Raw genomic sequence first — 20,685 nt, forward strand, 5'->3', positions numbered from 1 at the left:
ACATAGAAAAATGAGAAAAAGGAAATTACCTATTACAATTACAATCTTGGGTTGCCTCCCAAACAACACACAATTTAACGTCGCGGTGCGACGCAGATTACTTGATTACTCAGATTTCATCAAGCTTACATTCCTTCACTATTTTCACTTCTTCCGGAACACCCAAGTATGCCTTGATTCGTTGCCCATTAGCTTTGAACCTTTCACCCTTATAATTCTCAAGCTCAGAGGCACCCGACTGGAACACTTGAGTTACCTTAAAAGGTCTAGACCATTTGGATCTCAACTTTCCCAAAAACGACGAAGTCTAGAGTTGAAAATCAACTTGAAGTCACCAGGAGTGAAGTTTTTTTTCTCGATATGCTTATCATGGTACAAGTTTGTAACACCCCAGAAATTTTGTAGGTTGAACTAGAGCCTAAACTAGTGTCAATGAGGTATAAAATGAATTCCCCTAAGTTATTAGACCATCTAGGTGTGCTATGGTGGTCTATGAGTTAAGGCCTAAGGGAAGAGTGCCAAACAAAAGGGGCAAGCCAAGGCCAAAGGCCAAGTCTGCCCCAAATTTGGAGCGACTGCCTCAAACTCCACGGCCATCACCACGGCTTGTGGTCATGACCACGGACTGTGGAAGGCTTCATGGAGTTTCCTTGGTCGAGGGAGAGGGACCTCCAAGTGTCCCAAACACTGCCTCACCCTTCATGAGAGGGACCACGAGTCGTGGTCCACTTCATGGCTCGTGATGGTGGGCGTGGAGTCCTCTTAGATTTTAGGGAGTTGGGGGTTGTTAGGGTAGCTACTGCCCAAGGCACCACGAGCACCACTACGGGCTGTGTGTGCTTGACGAGGGAGAGAGGTGGCTCGTGAACATCACTTGGCACCAAGGCTTGAAGGCCTTGCCTCCACAAGGCCAAGTCATGACCAAGACCATCACCACGGACCGTGGTCATGACCACGGATCGTGGGAGGCTCCGTGGTGTTGCCTTGGCCAAGTGTTGGCTTGTGCACGAAAAGGGGAGCCACTGCCTCCAAGACCACGGGCAGTACCATGGCTCGTGGTGCACTTTCACGGTCCGTGAATGTTGGCCGTGGTCCCTGACGGGGACCATTTAAATGAAGAGTTTTGGACTTTTCCTTTTAAGTCCTATTTAAGTAGGGGTGTTTTGGGTATTTTTAGAGGTTAATTATATATTGGTTTTTAAGTCTAAATTCACAAGTTTTGGTCATTATACACAACACCAATTGAAATCAAAACTCTCCCACTTCTCTCTAAACTCTTTCTCTAAAAACCTTAGAAGAAGAAGAATACATTGGAGCTAGGGTTTCAAGGTTCTTTCCCAAATTTCTTGGAGTTTCTCCATTGATTCTCAAGGAATAAACTAAGGTTTGGTTCCTTATCACTCTTGGGTTTCTTTCCCCAGAGGTCCTTTCAAGATGAATTTCAAAATCTCCAATTTCTAGGTTTTCAATCCAAAAACGTGGTCTTCTTTCTAAAGTGAAATTGATGTTATAAACTGAATTTGATTGATGTTATATGAACAATTATGAATGAATTTATGTTGTATTTGTGGTTTCTTGAAGAATTCCCCATGAGACCCATGTTTCTCCTTCTTTTCCTAATTCTAACCCTAGTTTGTGTTGGATATTGAGTGAAGGCTACGAATCGAATGTGATGTTATGTAATTCATGTTTGTATGATGATTATACTCTAGGTTATGTATAATTTCTATGAAATTAGGGTTGAGCTTGAATGAAGCTTGAAGGCTATGAAGGGAATTTGTCAATTGCTTATATTGATGTTGATTAAGTATTACTTCGTGAATTACCTTGTATTTTGTATTGGTTATGACTGATTGGTGATTGTAGTATGAATGTCCTATGAAGGGCAAGAAGGTTTAAAGGTTGGTTCTTCTTTGAACTCAAGTATGAAAGTGAATTACTTAGATTGTAATGATGCTATACCTAATGTGTTGTTATGGTTTGATGACCTAGTTTCCTCATCCTTAACCCTCTACACTTGAATTAGCTATGAATATGTATGTATGTTATGGTATGATTGCTATATGATTGAAAATAGTTCTCATGATTATAGTGTAATGTAAAGTGAAGGGTTACTCACTTACTAAGTGTTTCTAAAGTAAAGGATTGTTACTCACTTATGAAAACATATGATCTATTAAGTAAGATGTTTACATAAGAGTCTAGTAAATGCTAATGTGAACTTATGTGATGACTAAAGATGATTACAAAAGGAAATTAGATGCTTAGCACCGAAAGGGCATGTAAATAAGATGGGGGTCTCACGCTTAGTAAGTCCGGCTCCCCACATGGGTTTCTTCACATTTAGCAAGTTCGGATTACCCACGGTATGTGTTGTCTCATAAGATGGAAATCACCCACGTTTAGTAAGTCAGGATTTCTAGGAGCAATCTCCTTGACCCTTAACTATGTGCCCACATAGGACTTTAGCTTAGTGGATCCACCTAGATAGCTATGTACGAATGGTTACACCTTAGGTAAGTGTTAACCCTCTCTTTTGGGTGTGGGAGTAGAACACCGGATTCCATATAGCTCTCATGGTCTATGTTGGTTATGGCAATATCTCCCTAATGTAAAACTAAATGAAGGTATGAAAGGTGTGAACTCTTACTAGGGCTTTCTTAAGGGTTTCTACATTGTGTAAGGGAAGGTATGGGACTTCTCTTGCAGATTGCACTTGTGGGATCCTAAGAGATGGTTGTAATAGTGTTCTCTTATGATTATGATGATTAGGACTTATGCATGTTGAAGCTACGTTATGTATGATCATTATGAGTATGGTAAGTTTTGATGAAGTATGATCTTATGTATGTATGCATGAAGTAGGTTGCTTAATGTAATACTTTGCTTTGAATAGGGTTATGGGATTCTATTCCTTGCATTGCACTAGTATTACTTGGGTTGTCTACTGTTGGGATGATATTATGTTGGTTTGTACTATGATGCTTACTTTGTGTGCATATTGGATTTACTTGGTAAAAAGCATTATTTGACTAGAATGACCTTTTATGCATGTTTCATTGGTTTTAATGCATAGTAGTCATACTTGGAACGTGTGTTGTACTATCCCATAATTTTCTCCTTTTTCCCCAAACATTTAGGTTCGGGCCGTTGAGGATTCAAGCTTACTTCTCAAGACACTTGGAGTTGCTTCCCCCAATTGGTGAGTCCTCAAGTCCGAGGACAAGACCCTATGATCTAGCTTCTATGTTTAGTTCTTTGCTTATGTTGAAAGACATTGTTGTACTTTCCTATTTCTAGACTTCTTATTGATGTAAGGGCTAAGTCCCATTTTCGAAATCTCTGTGTTAGATGGTACATTATGACGAAGTTAGATTCTGTTTTCATATCTGAAGTGAAGTTGAACTTCCAAAGTAAAATTTTTAAATTTTCTGTGTTTTTATCCTATGATGCATGCTATGATCATTGCTAAGGGCTTGTATAAGACCTCTTCGAGGTCGAATACGCCGGTAATGACTAGGGGGTGCTCTCGGGTCGTTACAAAGTTTGTATCAGAGCATAAGGTTGAGAATAATGTAGGATCCATGTCACAAGATACCACGTCGAGTACAGTCTTGTTCATGGATGTGAAGCGCGCCACACTTATGAATGGGAGGCTACGAGATGCTTAGGAACTTTCACTCTTTTGTTATTCCATAGTCGTGCTTAAGAGTCTTAACTCTATCTAGTCCTTCTCTTCTAATCCTTTTCTTGTGCTTATAGACAATGAATACAAGAAGGAACAATGCAAGGAGGGTCGGTGAGGAGAATGTGAATGAGGCGGTTCCCACTCAAGCTCCTCAAAACCCTCAAGTTCCTATTGAAGAAAGAGCTATGTCTAATGTTGAGATAAGGTCGGCTATGCATAATTTGACTCAAGTGTTGGCCACTCAAGTTGCTAGGGATGCTAGGGTGCAGGTAACCCCAATGCTAGCACTACCGCTTCTAGGATAAGGGATTTCACAAGGATGAATCCCCTTACTTTGTTTGGCTCGAAGGTGGAAGAGGATCCACAAGGATTCATTGACCAAGTGTTTAAGGTTCTAGAGGCTATGGGTGTGTCTTCTCAAGAAAAGGCGTAGTTAGCCGCCTATCAACTCAAATATGTGGCACAAGTGTGGTATGAACAATGGAAGGAGGGGAGACCTATTAGATAGGGTCCGATAAGTTGGGCTACATTCAAGAGAATTTTCTTGATAGGTTTTTCCCCTTGGAACAAAGGGAGAGGAAAATGCAAGAATTCATCAGGCTTCGTCAAGGGAGTATGAGTGTGAAGGAGTATGACCTCAAGTTCACTCAATTGTCAAGCATGCTCCTACTTTGGTGTCAAACTCTAGTGCTACAATTAAAAAAAATTGTTATGGGAGTATCCGATCTTGTGGTTAATGAATGTAGGTCGGCTATGCTAATCCCAAGCATTGACATTTCTCATATTATGGTTCATGCCGAACAAATTGAGGAGCAAAAGCTTAAGAAAGTTTGTAGAGAATTGAAGAGGTCAAGGGCCGATGATGGAAATTCTTCTAAGGTTAGGTTTGAAATCCAAGATAAACCAAAGTTCAGAAAGAGGTTTCCCAACCGATGTCCTCCTAACACTCCAAGGGTCAACAAAGGTAAAGTGTCTACCCCCAAGCCTCAAGAAACAAAAGGTGGTGGTCCTTATGTTGAGAAGCCTATTTGTACAAGTGTGACCGAAAACATGAAGGCAAGTGCCTAGTTGGCACGGGATATTGCTATGGTTGTGGTAAGAGCGGCCACATGATGAGGGGCTGCCCTATGCTAAAGGCTCAAGGAAGGGAAAATGCTCAAGCACAAGCAAGTGGCCCAAATCCCGATGCTCCTAAGAAGAATTGCTTCTATGCTCTCCAATCCCGAGGTGATCAAGAGAGTTCTCCGGATGTTGTGACCGGTATGTTACAAGTATTTACAATTAATGTTTATGCATTGTTGGATCCCGGTGCCACTTTGTCTTTTGTAAGCCCTTTGGTGGCTAAGAAGTTTGTTATGCTTCCCGATGTCTTAATTGAACCCTTTTCGGTTTCCACCCCGGTGGGTGATTCCATAATTGCTAAAAGAGTGTATAGGGGTTATCCCATATCATTGCCCAATAGAGTCACTTTGGTTGATTTGGTGGAACTTGATATGTTAGACTTTGATGTTAAATTGGGGATGGATTGGCTTCATGCTTGTTTTGCGTCCATAGATTGTAGGACCCGAATTGTGAAGTTTCATTTCCTAATGAACCCATTTTAGAATGGAAGGGAGGAAATTCCATACCTAGGGGAAGGATCATTTCATGTCTAAAAGCTTATAAGTTGATTTCTAAGGGTTGTCTGTATCACATTGTGAAGGTCAAGGATCTTGAGTCCGAGATTCCTCCTTTGGAGTCGGTCCCCGTAGTGAAGGATATTTTGGAAGTCATTCCCGATGACTTACCCGAGATTCCTCGCAAACGGTAAATAGATTTCGGCATAGATTTATTGCCAGATACATAACCCATTTCAATCCCTCCTTACCGGATGGCCCCAGCGAAGTTGAAGGAATTAAAAACTCAACTCAAGGATTTGTTGGATAAGGGTTTCATCCAATCTAGTATATTTCCTTGGGGTGCACCGGTGTTATTTGTGAAGAAAAAGGATGGATCTCTTCGAATGTGTATTGATTACCGACAATTAAATAAGGTGACCATTAAGAACAAGTATCCAGTCCCTAGGATTGATGACTTATTTGATCAACTTCAAGGATTTAGTTACTTTTCAAAAATTGATTTGAGGTCGGGTTATCACCAACTTAGGGTGAGAGGTGTTCCGAAAATAGTCTTCCGAATAAGATACGGTCATTTCGAGTTCTTAGTGATGTCCTTTGGTCTTACAAATGCCCCGACGGCTTTAACGGACCTTATGAACCGTCTGTTTAGAAATCTTCTAGACTCATTTGTTATTTTCTTTATTGATGACATATTGATAAACTCAAAAAGTGAGGATGATCACATGAATCATTTGAGTATAGTATTGCAAGTCCTCAAAGATCACCAACTCTATGCTAAGTTTAGCAAGTGTGAGTTTTTGCTAAGGTCGGTTGCTTTCCTTGGTCACATTGTTTCTAGTGAGGGTATAGAAGTTGATCCAAAGAAAACCGATGCGGTCAAAAGTTGCCCTAGACCTTTGAGTCCTTCTGACATTCGAAGCTTTTTGAGTTTGGCAGGTTTCTACCGGAGGTTTGTTGAGGGATTTTCATCTATTGCATCTCCATTAAAGGCCTTAACTCAAAAGAAGTCAAAGTTCGAATGGTCGGAATCTTGTGAAAGGAGCTTCCAATTGTTAAAAGATAAGCTCACCTCTGCTCCGGTTCTGACCTTACCGGAGGGCACCGAAGGGTTAGTAGTATATTGTGACGCTTCCCAAGTGGGTTTGGGTTGTGTCCTCATGCAGCATGGTAAGGTTATATCTTATGCCTCGAGACAACTCAAGGTGCATGAGAAGAATTATCCAACTCATGACCTTGAGCTAGCGGCTGTAGTCTTTTCCTTAAAGATTTGGAGACACTATCTCTATGGGGTACATGTCGATGTGTTTACCGACCACAAGAGCCTTCGATATGTTTTTACCCAAAAAGAATTGAATCTCCGACAAAGGAGGAGGTTGTAACTCTTCAAAGATTATGATATGAGTGTCTTTACAACCCTGGGAAAGAAAATGTAGTTGTGGATCCACCTAGATTGCTATGTACGAATGGTTACACCTTAGGCAATTGTTAACCCTCTCTTTTCGGTGTGGGCGTAGAACACCGGATTCCATGTAGCTCTCATGGTCTATGGCGGTTATGGAAATATCTCCCTAATGTAAGGTGTGAACTCTTACTAGGGCTTTCTTAAGGGTTTCTACATTGTGTAAGGGAGGGTATGTGACTTCTCTTGCACATTGCACTTGTGGGATCCTAAGAGACGGTTGTAGTAGTGTTCTCTTATGATGATGATGATTATGACTTATGTAAGTTGAAGCTACGTTATGTATGATCATTATGAGTATGGTAAGTTATGATGAAGTATGATCTTATGTATGTATGCATGAAGTAGGTTGCTTAATGTAATACTTGGCTTTGAATAGGGTTATGGGATTCTATTCCTTGCATTGCACTAGTATTACTTGGGTTGTCTACGTGTTGGGATGATATTATGTTGGTTTGTACTATGATGCTTACTTTGTGTGCATATTGGATTTACTTGGTAAAAAGCATGTTTTGACTAGAATGACCTTTTATGCATGTTTCAATGGTTTTTATGCATAGTAGCCATACTTAGTACGTGTGTTGTACTGACCCATAATTTTCTCCATTTTCCCCAAACATTTAGGTTCGTGCCGTTGAGGATTCAAGCTTACTTCTTAAGACACTTGGAGTTGCTTCCCCAAATTGGTGAGTCCTCAAGTCCGAGGACAAGACCCTATGATCTAGCTTCTATGTTTAGTTCTTTGCTTATGTTGAAAGACATTGTTGTACTTTCCTATTTCTTGACTTCTTATTGATGTAAGGGGTAAGTCCCATTTTCGATACCTCTATGTCTAGATGGTACATTGTGACGAAGTTAGATTATGTTTTCATATATGAAGTGAAGTTGAACTTCCAAAGTAAAAGTTTTAAATTTTCCGTGTTTTTATTCTATGATGCATGCTATGATGAATGCTAAGGGCTTGTATAAGACCTCTTCGAGGTCGAAAACGCCGGTAACGACTAGGAGGTGCTCTCAGGTCGTTACAAAATTAATATTTTCCTTGTAAAGCGCAGACCTCTTATATGCTCTCAAGTGAAACTCATCCATCTCATTGTTTTGATCCAGTCTCAGGTTTCTAGTTTCACTCCAACTAAGATTTAGCTTCTTCAAAGCCCAGAGTGCCTTATGGTCAAGCTCAACCGGCAAATGACATGTCTTTCCAAACACCAATTGATATGGAAACATACGAATAGGCGTCTTGAAACCTGTCTCATATACCCATAGAGCATCATCTAACTTCCGTGTGCAATCTGTCTTGTTGGCATTCACTGTTTTCGCCAGAATCACCTTTATTTCTCTATTGGAAACCTCCACTTGGCCACTGGTCAGCGGGTGATAAGGTGTTGCCACCTTTCGTTGTTTAACCCCATATTTGGCCAAAAGAGAATTGAATACCTTATTGCAAAAATGGGAACCACCATCACTGATAATAACTCTAGGTGTACCAAACCTTGAGAAGATATTCTTTTTCAGAAAGCTAGCAATAGTTTTGCCATCATTCTCAAGCGAAGGAGATGCCTCAACGCATTTGGACACATAGTCCACTGCCACCAATATATACATCTGCCCATAAGAGCTCACAAATCGGCCCATGAAATCAACTCCCCACACATTAAATAACTCTACCTCCAAAATAGGTGTCATGGGTAGCTCGTGGCGCCGAGAGATGGCTCATTGTCACTGGCACACATCACAACTCCTTGCTATATCCATTGCATCTTGATGAATTGTAGGCCCGTAGTACCCACTCAGAAGTACCTTGTGGGCTATTCGAGCGCCTCCATGATGGCCACCCACTAGAGAGGAATGACAAGCCTCTAAGATATGTATCATCTTAACCTTAGGGATGCATCACCTGATGATATTGTCAGCACACACCCTGTACAAATAAGGTTCATCCCAAAAATACTTACCCACATCGTGCATGAACCTCTTCCTTTGCTGAAATTTCAACCCCTTAGGTATCAAGTCACTAATAAGAAAGTTAGCAAAATCAGCAAATCAAGGAATAATATCAAGAGTTGCAGCTAATACCTGCTTATCCGAAAACGAATCACTGATTTCTAGCTCAAGTTCCTTTTTCTTTTCAGCATCCAATCTAGACAGGTGGTCAGCCACCTGGTTCTCACAACCTCTCCTATCCTTAACCTCAAAAACAAACTCCTGAAGCAGCAACGCCCATCTGATCAACCTTGGCTTGGCATCTTTATTTGCCATGAGATATCTCAGAGTTGCATGATCCGTGTGGACTATCACTCTAGTACCCATCAAGTAAGCTCTGAATTTCTCGAAAGCATACATCACAACCAGTAGTTCCTGTTCAGTGACTGTGTAGTTTTGATGTGCCCCATTTAGTGATTTGCTAGCATAATAGATCGGATGGAACATCTTGTTGCGCTTCTGCCCCAACAGAACTCCTAGGGCAGTACCACTAGATTCGCACATTACCTCAAATGGTTTAGCCCAGTCTGGGCCAATGATCACTAGGGCAGAAATCAGCTTCTCCATCAGGCATTCAAAGGCTTTTAGACGTGCCTTATCAACAACAAATTTCACCTCTTTCTCCAAAATCTTGCACAAGGGGTATGCATTTTCGAGAAGCCCATGATGAAATGCCTATAAAATCCGGCATGTCCAAAAAAACTTCTAACACCCTTTCACACAGTTAGGTGGGGGAAACTTTTCAATCACCTCAAATTTGGCCTTGTCGATCTCTAAACCCTTTTGAAATACCTTGTGACCAAGGACTATACCTTCCTTGACCATGAAATGACACTTCTCCCAATTAAGAACTAGATTGGGCACTTATCTCATCCTTCATCTGCATCTTTTTTTATTCAAGAAAGAATCGTTCCAAGAAAGTCTCTTTCAACTCAGTCCAAGATCTGATTGAGTCATCTGGTATTTCATTCAACCAATTGGTTGCCTCCCCAGTAAGAGACAATGGAAACAACCTCAATCTCATTGTTGTTTGGCTCACTCAAGGAATTTCATGCGATTTGCATATCGGCACAAAGTTCATCAAATGCTAATTCGCGTCATCATCAACTGCACCTCTGAACATACCTTTCAAATTCAACAATTGAATCATAGTGCTGGTGATTGTAAACTTCATACCTAGAGGTACTACAGGTAACACTATCGCTCCTGTGGCTCCGGCTCCGGCCAAGTCCAAGTCATCTTCTTCGTACATCATGTGAGCTAGATGTTATGCTCTACCCCTTCGAACTAGTGGTTGGCGGTGGGGAGGGACTATCTCATCCACTCTCACATTTTCCCCCACCACCCTAGGCTGGTTGTTTACAACATTTTGCTGAGCACCTCTTGCAGCGGTCTCAGCCTCAAGTCCCAATCTTTGCCTGTGCGCCTCAAGTTTTTGTGCATTGACCATTTTCCAGATTGTTTTTTGATGTTTTGGATCGTATGGAATCAATGGGGCTCCCTTACTTCTGGTGTTTGGCATACACAGTCGAACTCACCTATAAGAAACACAGACAAAGAACAAGGCTTAAAATTAGGAAATATAACTGCGCTTTGACTAAAGCTAGTAAAACACTTATGAATTGAAATTCCCCGGCAGCGACGCAAAAATTTGTTACGTCCAAGCTTACACTTAAATTAAGAAGTATAAACGGGCGAAGTCAATTTATAGAACTCAACGTGAGTTAAGGTCGATCCCATAGAGAATTTCTTTATAGAAATGATTTCATTGTTTAACCAAATGTTGTTATTATTTCTTAATGGGAAAGATTACGGAAAGTAAAATGGGTTTAGTTCTAAAATTATAGTAATGAAGGTTGTTAAGCGAAAGCCTGAGTTAACAATTAATAGAGTTTTGATTTTTAATGTTGTATTTATGATTGAATGAAGCTAGGACTGTGTTCCCCATAATGTTGCATCCAATGTTCTTTCGTAATTGAGTTTCAGGCAATTAGTCTCTACAAAATACAGGCGAGCCAGATATATCTAACACTTCTCAATCTAATTAGATAATTTTTACTCAACTCCTCTTGATCCTAGAGTGTCAACATGTTTTACGCTTGCTTATAATAGTGTTAAATTTCTTTCCTCTCGGACTCAAACTTTGACTCTATTTCGTCAGGTTAGTTTAGCTTTTTCCCAACCATCATTTTTCTTTCGGACAAATGACAGATACAGGCTACACTCTAATGCATACACTCATTAGAATACATGAATAACGAAAGCTAAATTATAATTTGCTAATATAAATTGCCTTCCACTTATCTTACAAAATTACACTTAGAGTTACGTCGTAGATCCCACAATCCCAGTTGTGGTATTTAGCCACTCATGATTTCACGTAAACATATAAAATTATATGATGAAAACACGATAAAAAAGTACTTACGAAAATATGCAAAAATTGATAAGCACTTGATAATTCAAAACCGGAAATCCAACCTTCCAAATCGATTCAACGTTAATCAACACAAACTACAACAAAGAATATTTGAAATTTAGTCATTCGTTCTAGATAAGATGAGATACAAACTAAAATCAACCTAATTAATTCAAATAAAGTGTTTAAAAAGAGTCCTACACGAAGTAGGAGTGAACTGCCAAGCAACTCCACAGACACCTTTATGATCCGTGAAGCCCTTCGTGATCTTCACTTGGCACATTTGAAACTTGGATCTTCAAAGCCAACACACTGGATAGGTACCGCAGAAAATACCACGGACCGTCAAAGAGACCACGGTCCGTATAGTTGTCTGTGGTCTTCACTTGACCAATTCCATCTTTAACTTTTCCATGACCCTTCACTGGATCATCTTCACAACCATCACCACATACTGTTTTGAGGACCACGGTCCGTGAGGTCATCCGTGGTCTTCACTTGGTTCAATCATCTTTCAGCTCCTCCAACCCTAAGAACTCGTTCGACTTCTAAGAGTAGCTCCGCGATTAGTAGTGAAGACCTCAGTCAGTGGTCTGTACTTTCTTAAATTTTTTGCATTTTCTTCTTTTCTTTCTTGTTTTACATCATATCCACATAAACGCATCATATCCATATAAATACACTCGATTCTAGTATTAATCCTTAATTTTCAAGCATCAAATATGCCAAGATTTCACAGCACATCAACTAGAGTTTGACGTTATGGTTTAGAGCCGTGAAGGTACCTCCTCGTACCTTAAAATTCATGTATACATGTTAGAACGTCAAGGTTTAAACCCCAAGGACCAACCATGGGTCCTTGAGGAAAAGCCTTACAGAGGCTGCCTGGTAGTGACCCACGGAGGGCACCCACGCCTCGTGGTTCAGCCTACCCCCAATGGGTGGGGGGTCGTGGCTTGCCAAAACAACCCCCAAAACCTCAACATATGGTTCACCAGCATACAACATGGGTCCATCCACGGACCGTGGTCGTGTGGTCATGGGTGAGGCCTGTACTTGCCAAAAGGTAGTTTTAATTAGGGGTATTATGGGGATTTCCTATTTTAAGTGGGATTAAGTGACATCATTTTATACATAATTAGGACACCTATATAAGGTTTTTTTAATTCACTAAACTAAATCATCTTCTTCATAATTTCTAAATCCCCAAAACATAAACCAAAACCCTCTCCAAAGTCCTCTCTCTAAAACTCCAAGGAAGAAGAAGAAAAAGGTGAAAGCTAGGGTTGAAGGAGCAATATTTTCTACTCAATTTCATGGGAATTCTTCACCAAGGTACGGTAGCTTTTCATCTATGAATAGAATTCCTCCAGAGAGTCCCTCCAAAACCCCAATTTCAAAACTAGAAATCCCAAAAGCTAGGGTTTGTCTTCAACATCATGGCTTCCTTTCAAAAATGTTTCTAATGATTGATTTATGATGTATTATGGATTAATTGATGAATTCCTATGGTTTTTATGTTGAATTTCCCCAAGAACCCATGAATTCCCCAAATTACTCAATTATAGTCTTATGAGGTGAATTGTTGATTATAGATGAATGCCATGAAATCATTCTTATAGTAATCAAGTTTGTTGAATTATGTTATCATCCATGTCTAATGTAGTAATTCTAGATGTGTTGGTGAATTATGATCTATGGTCCTTGCAGGGCAATGTATGAGAATTATGCATGATTATGAGACTTATGTACATCCTTCTAGATTACTTTGAGAGTAAAGTGATTATGATTATGATCTAGTTATTGTGTTGTTGGATGTTATCCTCATATGCAAACCTATGTATGAATATGACATGATGTGAAAAGTTTTCTCACAATATGACATGATGTCAAAGGTTTTCTCACAATATGACAATTGTACTAACCCATATTTTCTACATTTTTATTAAGTGTAGGGTTCGGTTGTTGAGATGATCTCCTTCTTGGTCAAAGCTTTGATCGAATATTCTCTTTGCTTTTGGTGAGTCCTCATGGTTCGAGGACGGAAGATGTTTCTTTCTAGTTTCTTTTCTAGCATTTCATTTGTGAACTATGTTGGTAGGGCTGTGACCCTATTTGATACTTAAATTGTAATAGATGGCTAATTGAGACAAGTCTAGACTTCCGCTTTGCTTTTATGAAAATTTCTTAAGACTTGAAATGTGTTTTCTTTTATATTGTTCTATACTTATGTTGTGATACACTAAGATGCTTACATGGTACCTTTAGAGGTTCTATATGCCTTGTTACATCTAGGGGGTACCCCTGGGTAGTGACACAACTTAAGATTCGTGAGAAGAATTACCGAACCCATGATCTAAAATTGGCTACTGTAGTGTTTTCTTCAAAAATATGACGTCACCACCTTTATGGTGTTCATATAGATGTGTTCACCGATCAGAAGAGTCTTCAGTATGTATTCAGTCAGAAAGAGCTTAATCTCAGACAGAGAAGGTGGTTAGAATTACTCAAGGATTATGACATGATTATTCTTTATCACCCAGGTAAGGCTAATGTTTTTACTTATGCTTTGAGCATATTGTCTATGGGAAGTACTTCCTGTGCTAAGGAAACCAAGAAAGAGTTAGTAAGAGATGTGCACAAACTTGCACGATTGGGGTCGAGCTAATGGATCCCAATAAAAAAGTAGTAATGGTGATGAATGAGGCTGAATCATCACTAGTGCCTGAAGTGAAAGAGTAACTTGACCAATACCTTGTTTTGCTTGAATCAAAGTCAAATGTTCATATGAAAAAAGTGATGGCTTTTGAATAGGGGGAGATGGTGTATTGAGGTATCAATGTAGATTGTGTGTACCAAAGGTGGATTAACTCCAAGAGAGGATCATGGATGAAACTCATAGCTCAAAATACTCTATCTATCATGGTTTCACAAAGATGTATCGTGACTTGAGAGAAGTCTATTGGTGGAGTAGCATGAAGAGGTGTATTGCAGGGCTTGTTAGTAAGTGCCCGAATTGCCAACAAGTCAAGGTAGATCACTAGAGTCTCGGTGGTATGGCTCAAAACATAGATCTTTAGGAATGGAAGTGGGATATGATCAATACGGATTTCATTACTGGTTTGCCGCGGTCTTGCAGGCAACATGACTCAATTTGGGTGATTGCGGTTAGAATGACTAAATCAGCACATTTCTTGCCAGTAAAGACTACCTATTCTGTAGAAAATTATGCAAGATTATATATTCAAGAGTTAGTCAGACTTCATAGAGTTTCGATGTCCATTATTTCGAATAGATGTGAGCAATTCACCACACAATTTAAAAAGTTTTGTTATTTTAGAGCTAATGTTAAGTTTTGATGATTTAACAAACTTAGAGATCTAACAAGGAACCAGATCCTTGTTATTGGGACTGATGACACTGAAATGAATGAATAAACTTAGTGTGAGGAATATTTGTGTATAATCATCAAAAAGGGGGGGAAATGTTATATTCTAGGTGTTTTGATGATCCTCACAAATGCAGTGACCTAGTCCCTGGCAGAGTACTCTCGTCCAGATCCAAATGGGGTACAAATGTAAAGTTGTCACGTCAGATGGTAGGTGAAAAGTGCAGTGTACTGCACCAATAGGAAGAGCGGATGAGATTGTTTGTTTCAGTGGCTCTCAAATGTAGAGACCTGGTCCCTAACAGAGTTCTCTCCATCAGATGCATAATGGAGTAAAACTATAAAATTGTCCTGTCCGTGGTTGGTGAGGCGCCAGCGTACTGAACCAATTAGAATGGACGGGGGTGTTTGTCCAACGGGTAATAACTCTTTATGGTTGATAATTTCAACATGACAAACAACATATTAAATTCATTCATTCAAAGGAGGAAGTGAGACAACAAGCCTTTCAAGAACTCACAAAGAACATTTCAAGGGACCTGTTCCCTGCAAGATTGCTTACATAAAAAGGTGACAAGATAGTTGTCTGAAAAGTTGCCACCTCTTATGTGGAATGTGCACAACTTTTCTAAACAACTGGCCTTCAGTCAATATAGGTGTTTCAACGAGTTTGTGTTGATTTTATATTGCCTCATCTCAAAAACAAAAACTTAAGATTTGACAAACAAAATTTTGATTTTCTCTTAAAATTCATAAGCTTGAAAAGAATGTCATCTTCAAGGAAGAACTCAAGCACACGAACACCTACAACAAGGACCTGATCAACTGAAGGAGTGCTTTGCGTACTTGTTGTTGTTCTTGATTATTTGTATATGTGCTTAACATGTTGGATTCGTTTCATTTGTGTTAGATACGTTTCAAAACTTGTGAGAGTCTTTGGAAGAACATAGTTAGGGGTAACTTTGTGTCTTACTGTAAAAGTCTATATTAATAGTTGAGGATTAGTGTAGTGGGCAATGCAGGCATTGCTTAGGCTCGGTTAAGTAATAGTTGTATTACTTAGTGTGAGATTAGGAGGATATTGTCATTATTGTGGTGTAAATTGTGTTTTACTTTTGCTTGAGAAGATTAGTAAAAATAGTTTGGAAAATTCTAAAAGACAAGTCGTTGTTTTACTCCCTTGAGCATGGAGGTTTCCACGTAAAACTCTTGTGCCTATTTTACATTGTGATATTTACTTTATGCGTTGTTATTCTGCTGAGGGACCTAGTCCCGTGGTCACTGGTGGATGCATACATTCCAATATTTGGTATCAGAGCTTGGGCGCTCTCTCTAGTTAACACCAAGAGAGAGATTCCTGAAAGATATGACGACACTAGTGAGCATGCAAAGAAGTCAGCCTCCCACAATACCTCCTATTTTTTATGGTTAGTTTTATAGACACCGGAGGATTCGGATGAGAGACTATCTCATGGTTGAGGACATTGAAGTATGAGACATTATATGTGAAGGTCCTTATGTTCCAACCACAGAGGTTAAGGATGGAGAGATCACAAGAATCATTATCAAAATACGACAACAATATAATGACTCGGACAAAAGACTAGTCCAGAAAAATCACAAAGCCAGGAAGCTGCTGATGTGTGGCATTGGAATGACTGAATACGATCTTATCTCACTATACGAATCAGCCAAAGAAATCTAGGATCTGCTGAGAACTACCTATGAGGGCACTGAGGAAACAAGGAAATCTAAGCTAGATTTCTTTACTACTCAGTTCGAAAGCTTTACTATGAAAAAAGGTGAACCCATTCATGAAATATGCACCAGATTCTCCACCATTACAAATGAGCTTATGTTCCTTGAAGAACCAGTCCCCGTGTGAAAGCAAGTTTCCAAGATACTAGAAACTCTTCCCAGATCTTGGACAAATGATTTTGTAACTGGCAATGAAAAGGAAAATCTGAAGTAGTGATAATGTGTGCACTATTTGAGCATATTCAAATTCATGAGATGCATAGAGAAGAGAAGGGTCTCATTCTCAAGGGTGAAGACATGAGGGCAGATCTGACTGATTATACTTGTTAGAAGAAAGAAAATCATGACAAGGCTACCAGCTCAAGTGAAGTGTGTTACAAGTGTGATCAACTAGGTCACTCCATTGGAAACTATCCTATGTGCAAGGCTGACCACAGAGAATATGTCAAGACTAAAGAAGGTAAAGACAGAGAGGGGGACTAGGTCCTTCCCAAGATAAGCAGAAGAGAAACCTTTTTTCGGGCGGTGAAGAAGGATATGGTTGCATGGGAAAATTCCTCAAGTGATTCAGATGATTCTGAACACTCAGATGATGTTTTCATGCCAAAGTCAGATGAGAAAGATGCCAATGAAAAGGTAACTCTATCAGATTTCAAGCAAAACTTGAATATCTTTTGTACTAGTAAATTGAGAAAGCTAGTTGTTGCATTACTTGATTTGATAAGTGAGCTGACAATTGAGAAGGATCTCATGAACAACAACCTAGACATTTCTTAAGATGGAAAAATTACTTTAGTTGTCCAAATATCTGGTATTGAAAGTCAAATTGTTGTTCTAGAAGCTGAAAATCTAGAACTGAAGGACAAGATAAAAGGGGCGACTATTACAATTTTTAAAGGAAAGAACGAGGCCAGCAGCTTGCAGTTGGAGCTTGAAAATAAGTTGCACATTGCTGAAATGAAGATCAAATTGGCTCTAGAGAGAAATCTTGAGAAGGTTCTGGTCCGTGTAAAAGAGGAACTTGAAAAATCAGTCAAACAGACCAATTCCTCTAAGATCCTTACAAATCTACTTGCTCAAGGCAACAACAGTAGAAGAGGGTTGGGTTGTGAGAAGATAGCTCCTGCATACAATACTCACCGTAAATTTGTTTCTGATGCGGATGATCTGCTGTGTATGCACTGTGGTCGAGATGGACAGCTTAAGAGAGATTGTCCTATTTTGTAAAAATATGAAGGAAGTGCGTCAATCTATTCCAAACAGAGGAATAGACTGAAGAAGGCACCTGGTCCTATTTATGGTCCCAAGTTGAAGAAAGCCAGTCTGCCTTACTGGACAAAAGATTTTCTTATCACTCCGTTATCTGCTTACTGGGAACTCCGTCTCAAGTGGGTTCTCAAGGCTAACTAGTGATTAACTATGCAAGTGAGAGAAGGTATCATCAGTCAGTGTTGGTTTATGAATAGTGGATGCTTAAATCACATGACTGAGAAGACTACAAAACTTCCTCTCTCAAGGCACATCAATAAGCTGCTAAAATGTACATCAATGAGCTGCTAAAATGGCTTAACATACTTGAAGTCAAGACAATGTTAAAGAGGGGTAATGTCATAACGAAGTTTTGCAAAATGAAAGATCAAGTGGCTGACATCTTCACTAAAGCTCTAAGCAAGGACCAATTGTATACTCTCATAGAAACTTAGCTATAGGGAAGAAAATAGCACAACGTTCATGGCAATTGATATCTGAGACAGGGACCTAGCACCAGGTCAGAGAAGCTGCTGAAAAGGTTTCATGTTATAGTTGCCTAGACAATTCATACTCTCATGGGCACTAACTTGAAGCTGGATGCTGATGAACCTAGTTCAGAAACCCCATTCTTGTACAAAGGAATCACATTTCAGGGCTGGTAAGAGAATCCAAAGACACTTGAAGAAAACAGGGACCTGGTTATATTCTTTCCATCATGAGTCATTTTGATTTGGAGGAACATGTGATGCTGATTATGCTGGGTATCGAGTTGATGGAAAGAGTACCTCAGGAGTGGCTTATGTTATAGGCTGATCTCTCACTTATGGGGAACTAAAAGGCAAAATTTAGTTGCTTTTTCAACAATTGAGGTAGAGAATGTGGCAAGTGTAGCTTGATGTGCTCAACTCTTGTGGATCAAGCAACATCTTGAAGCTCTTAGAAGACATGGCTGAGATAATCAAATTGATGTTGGGAATGCTGAAACTTTCTTGAATGGATCCTGCCTGAAACAATCAACTCTCTCATGACTATGCAAAGGGAGCAGGTATCATTGTTTTTCATTTATGCATGTTTTAGCAAGTTCAGTCTTATACCTTTTGTAGGTATACACACATGGCAAAAGGATGAAGCAAAAGGGAGGTCAGGATATATTTAGGCAATCACATTCAAACTACAGAGAGGGATCCGATCCGTTCTCAAAGGTTAGCACTCTTAATAATGCAGTTTGAATTATGCATGTGAACCGTTGCAATTGCCACATGTCTGTCATTCAGGTGTCTGACCGTTGTCCCATCTTTTGAATACCAAAATGACACTTTCTTCCACATAATACACCATTTAACATCCTTTATACTCCATATTTCTTTTTAAATCTCCTTCCAAAATCAAAAAATTTTAAAACCCTCTTTTCTCCTCTCTTAAAAACACTTCAAATGGTAAAACCCTTTTGTTCTTACTGGAGAATTTTCTGATAAAGATGTTTTTAAGTGTGAAGAGGGACCAGTTCCACCAAGCAAAATGAAGAAGTGGAAAAGTTGATGTTCAAAAAGGAAGAAGTTGATATTTGAGAACTCAAAGTATTCTGAATAGGAGGATGTCTGTTTAAAAAAAAACAACAAAAAAAATTGAAAAAGAATTGTTTTTAAATGGTTCCTCAATTATTGATCTATTCATCTTAGAGGCCTTGAGTAAGTTTGATTTTACCAATCTTTCTGTCATGAGAAACTCATGCTATTATTGGAAGATATGACAGTTGCTCTTGCTAACAAGGTTACTGAAATGGGTTGCCTAAAGGCTCAACTTCTGAAATAGCACTATCAGAGGGACCAGGTTGAAATTTTTTTAAAAAAAATTGGCAGCCCTGAAGGTTCAACATGAAGGTTGGGCAGCAAAGAATGTGACCTTCAAAAGAGACTTCTGCAAATACCAGGCTAAGGGATATGCTCTACTACTTCTATTCTTTCAATCCCTTTCTCCTAAGTCATCCCTTCTCTTCCTAAACTCCTACGTCAGTCCTCCTCATTTTCAATCAGAACTTAGTAGACATTGGCTTAGTTCTCATTCGTAATAATATGTGCAATGCTTTGATTGCTGATCTTTTGTTTATGAATGAAAAAATGTCTTGTTTCTACTAACTTGTCTCATTACTTTATGCATTTTTACTCATCCTTAGTGATGCCCAAGTGGCCATGAATTTGCTTGAACTGTATTTCTATCAACTTGATTTATTGCTTTAACTCTTTTTTATGATGTCAAAAGGGGAAAATTGTTAAGGTATGAGATCAATGATGTTAGCTACTTGCAAGAAGATATGGTCATGCCGAAAGGGGGAATAAATACTAGTTACTTGAAGAGGACATGGTCATGCCGATAAGAGGAATAAATGCTAGCTACTTGAAGAGGACATAGTCATGCCGATAGGGGGAATAAGTTGTTTGTCAACATCAAAAAGGGGGAAAATGCCATTTTGATGTTTTGATGATTTGACAAACTTCGGGGATGATGAAGCTCCAATTACCTGAAGAGTTCTTGTTGATAGGGGGAACTAGTGAAAAAGTCTGTTATCATCAAAAAGAGGGAAATGTTATTTTAGAGCTAATGTTATGTTTTGATTATTTAACAAACTTAGAGATCTAACAAGGAATCAAATCCTTGTTATTGGGACTGATGACAGTGAAATGAATTAATAAACTCAGTGTGAGGAATAATTGTGTATAATCATCAAAAAAGGGGAAAATTTTATATTCTAAGTGTGTTGATGATCCTCACAAATGCAGGGACTTGGTCCCTGGCAGAGTGCTCTCGTCCAGATCCAAATGGGGTACAACTGTAAAGCTATCACGTCAGGTGGTAGGTGAAAAGTGCACTGTACTGCACCAATAGGAAGAGATGATGAGATTGTCTGTTTCAGTGGCTCACAAATGCAGAGTCCTGGTCCCTGGCAGAGTTTTCTCCATCAGTGCATAATGGGGTACATCTATAAAGCTATCCTGTTAGTGGTTGGTGAGGCGCCAGTGTACTGAACCAATCAGAATGGACGAGGGTGATTGTTCAACGTGTAATAACTCTTTATGGTTGATATTTTCAACATGACAAACAACATATTAAATTCATTCATTC

At 39.3% G+C, this 20,685-nt stretch overlaps 1 protein-coding gene across 1 annotated transcript; it reads right to left on the reverse strand.

The window, feature by feature from the left end:
• Positions 1-7,780: 7,780 nt before the first annotated feature.
• On the reverse strand, positions 7,781-10,199 carry LOC125837433 (uncharacterized). Its single transcript, XM_049516557.1, has 3 exons — positions 10,080-10,199; positions 8,843-9,424; positions 7,781-8,371 (listed from the first exon to the last, which is right to left on the reverse strand). The coding sequence occupies exons 1-3, from the start codon at positions 10,197-10,199 to the stop codon at positions 7,781-7,783; spliced, it is 1,293 nt and encodes a 430-aa protein (XP_049372514.1).
• Between the last annotated feature and the right edge of the window lie 10,486 nt (positions 10,200-20,685).

This window comes from Solanum verrucosum, unplaced genomic scaffold, assembly GCF_900185275.1.
Source record: "Solanum verrucosum unplaced genomic scaffold, falcon-dt-bn FXZP01000147.1, whole genome shotgun sequence".
Lineage (NCBI taxonomy): Eukaryota > Viridiplantae > Streptophyta > Magnoliopsida > Solanales > Solanaceae > Solanum > Solanum verrucosum.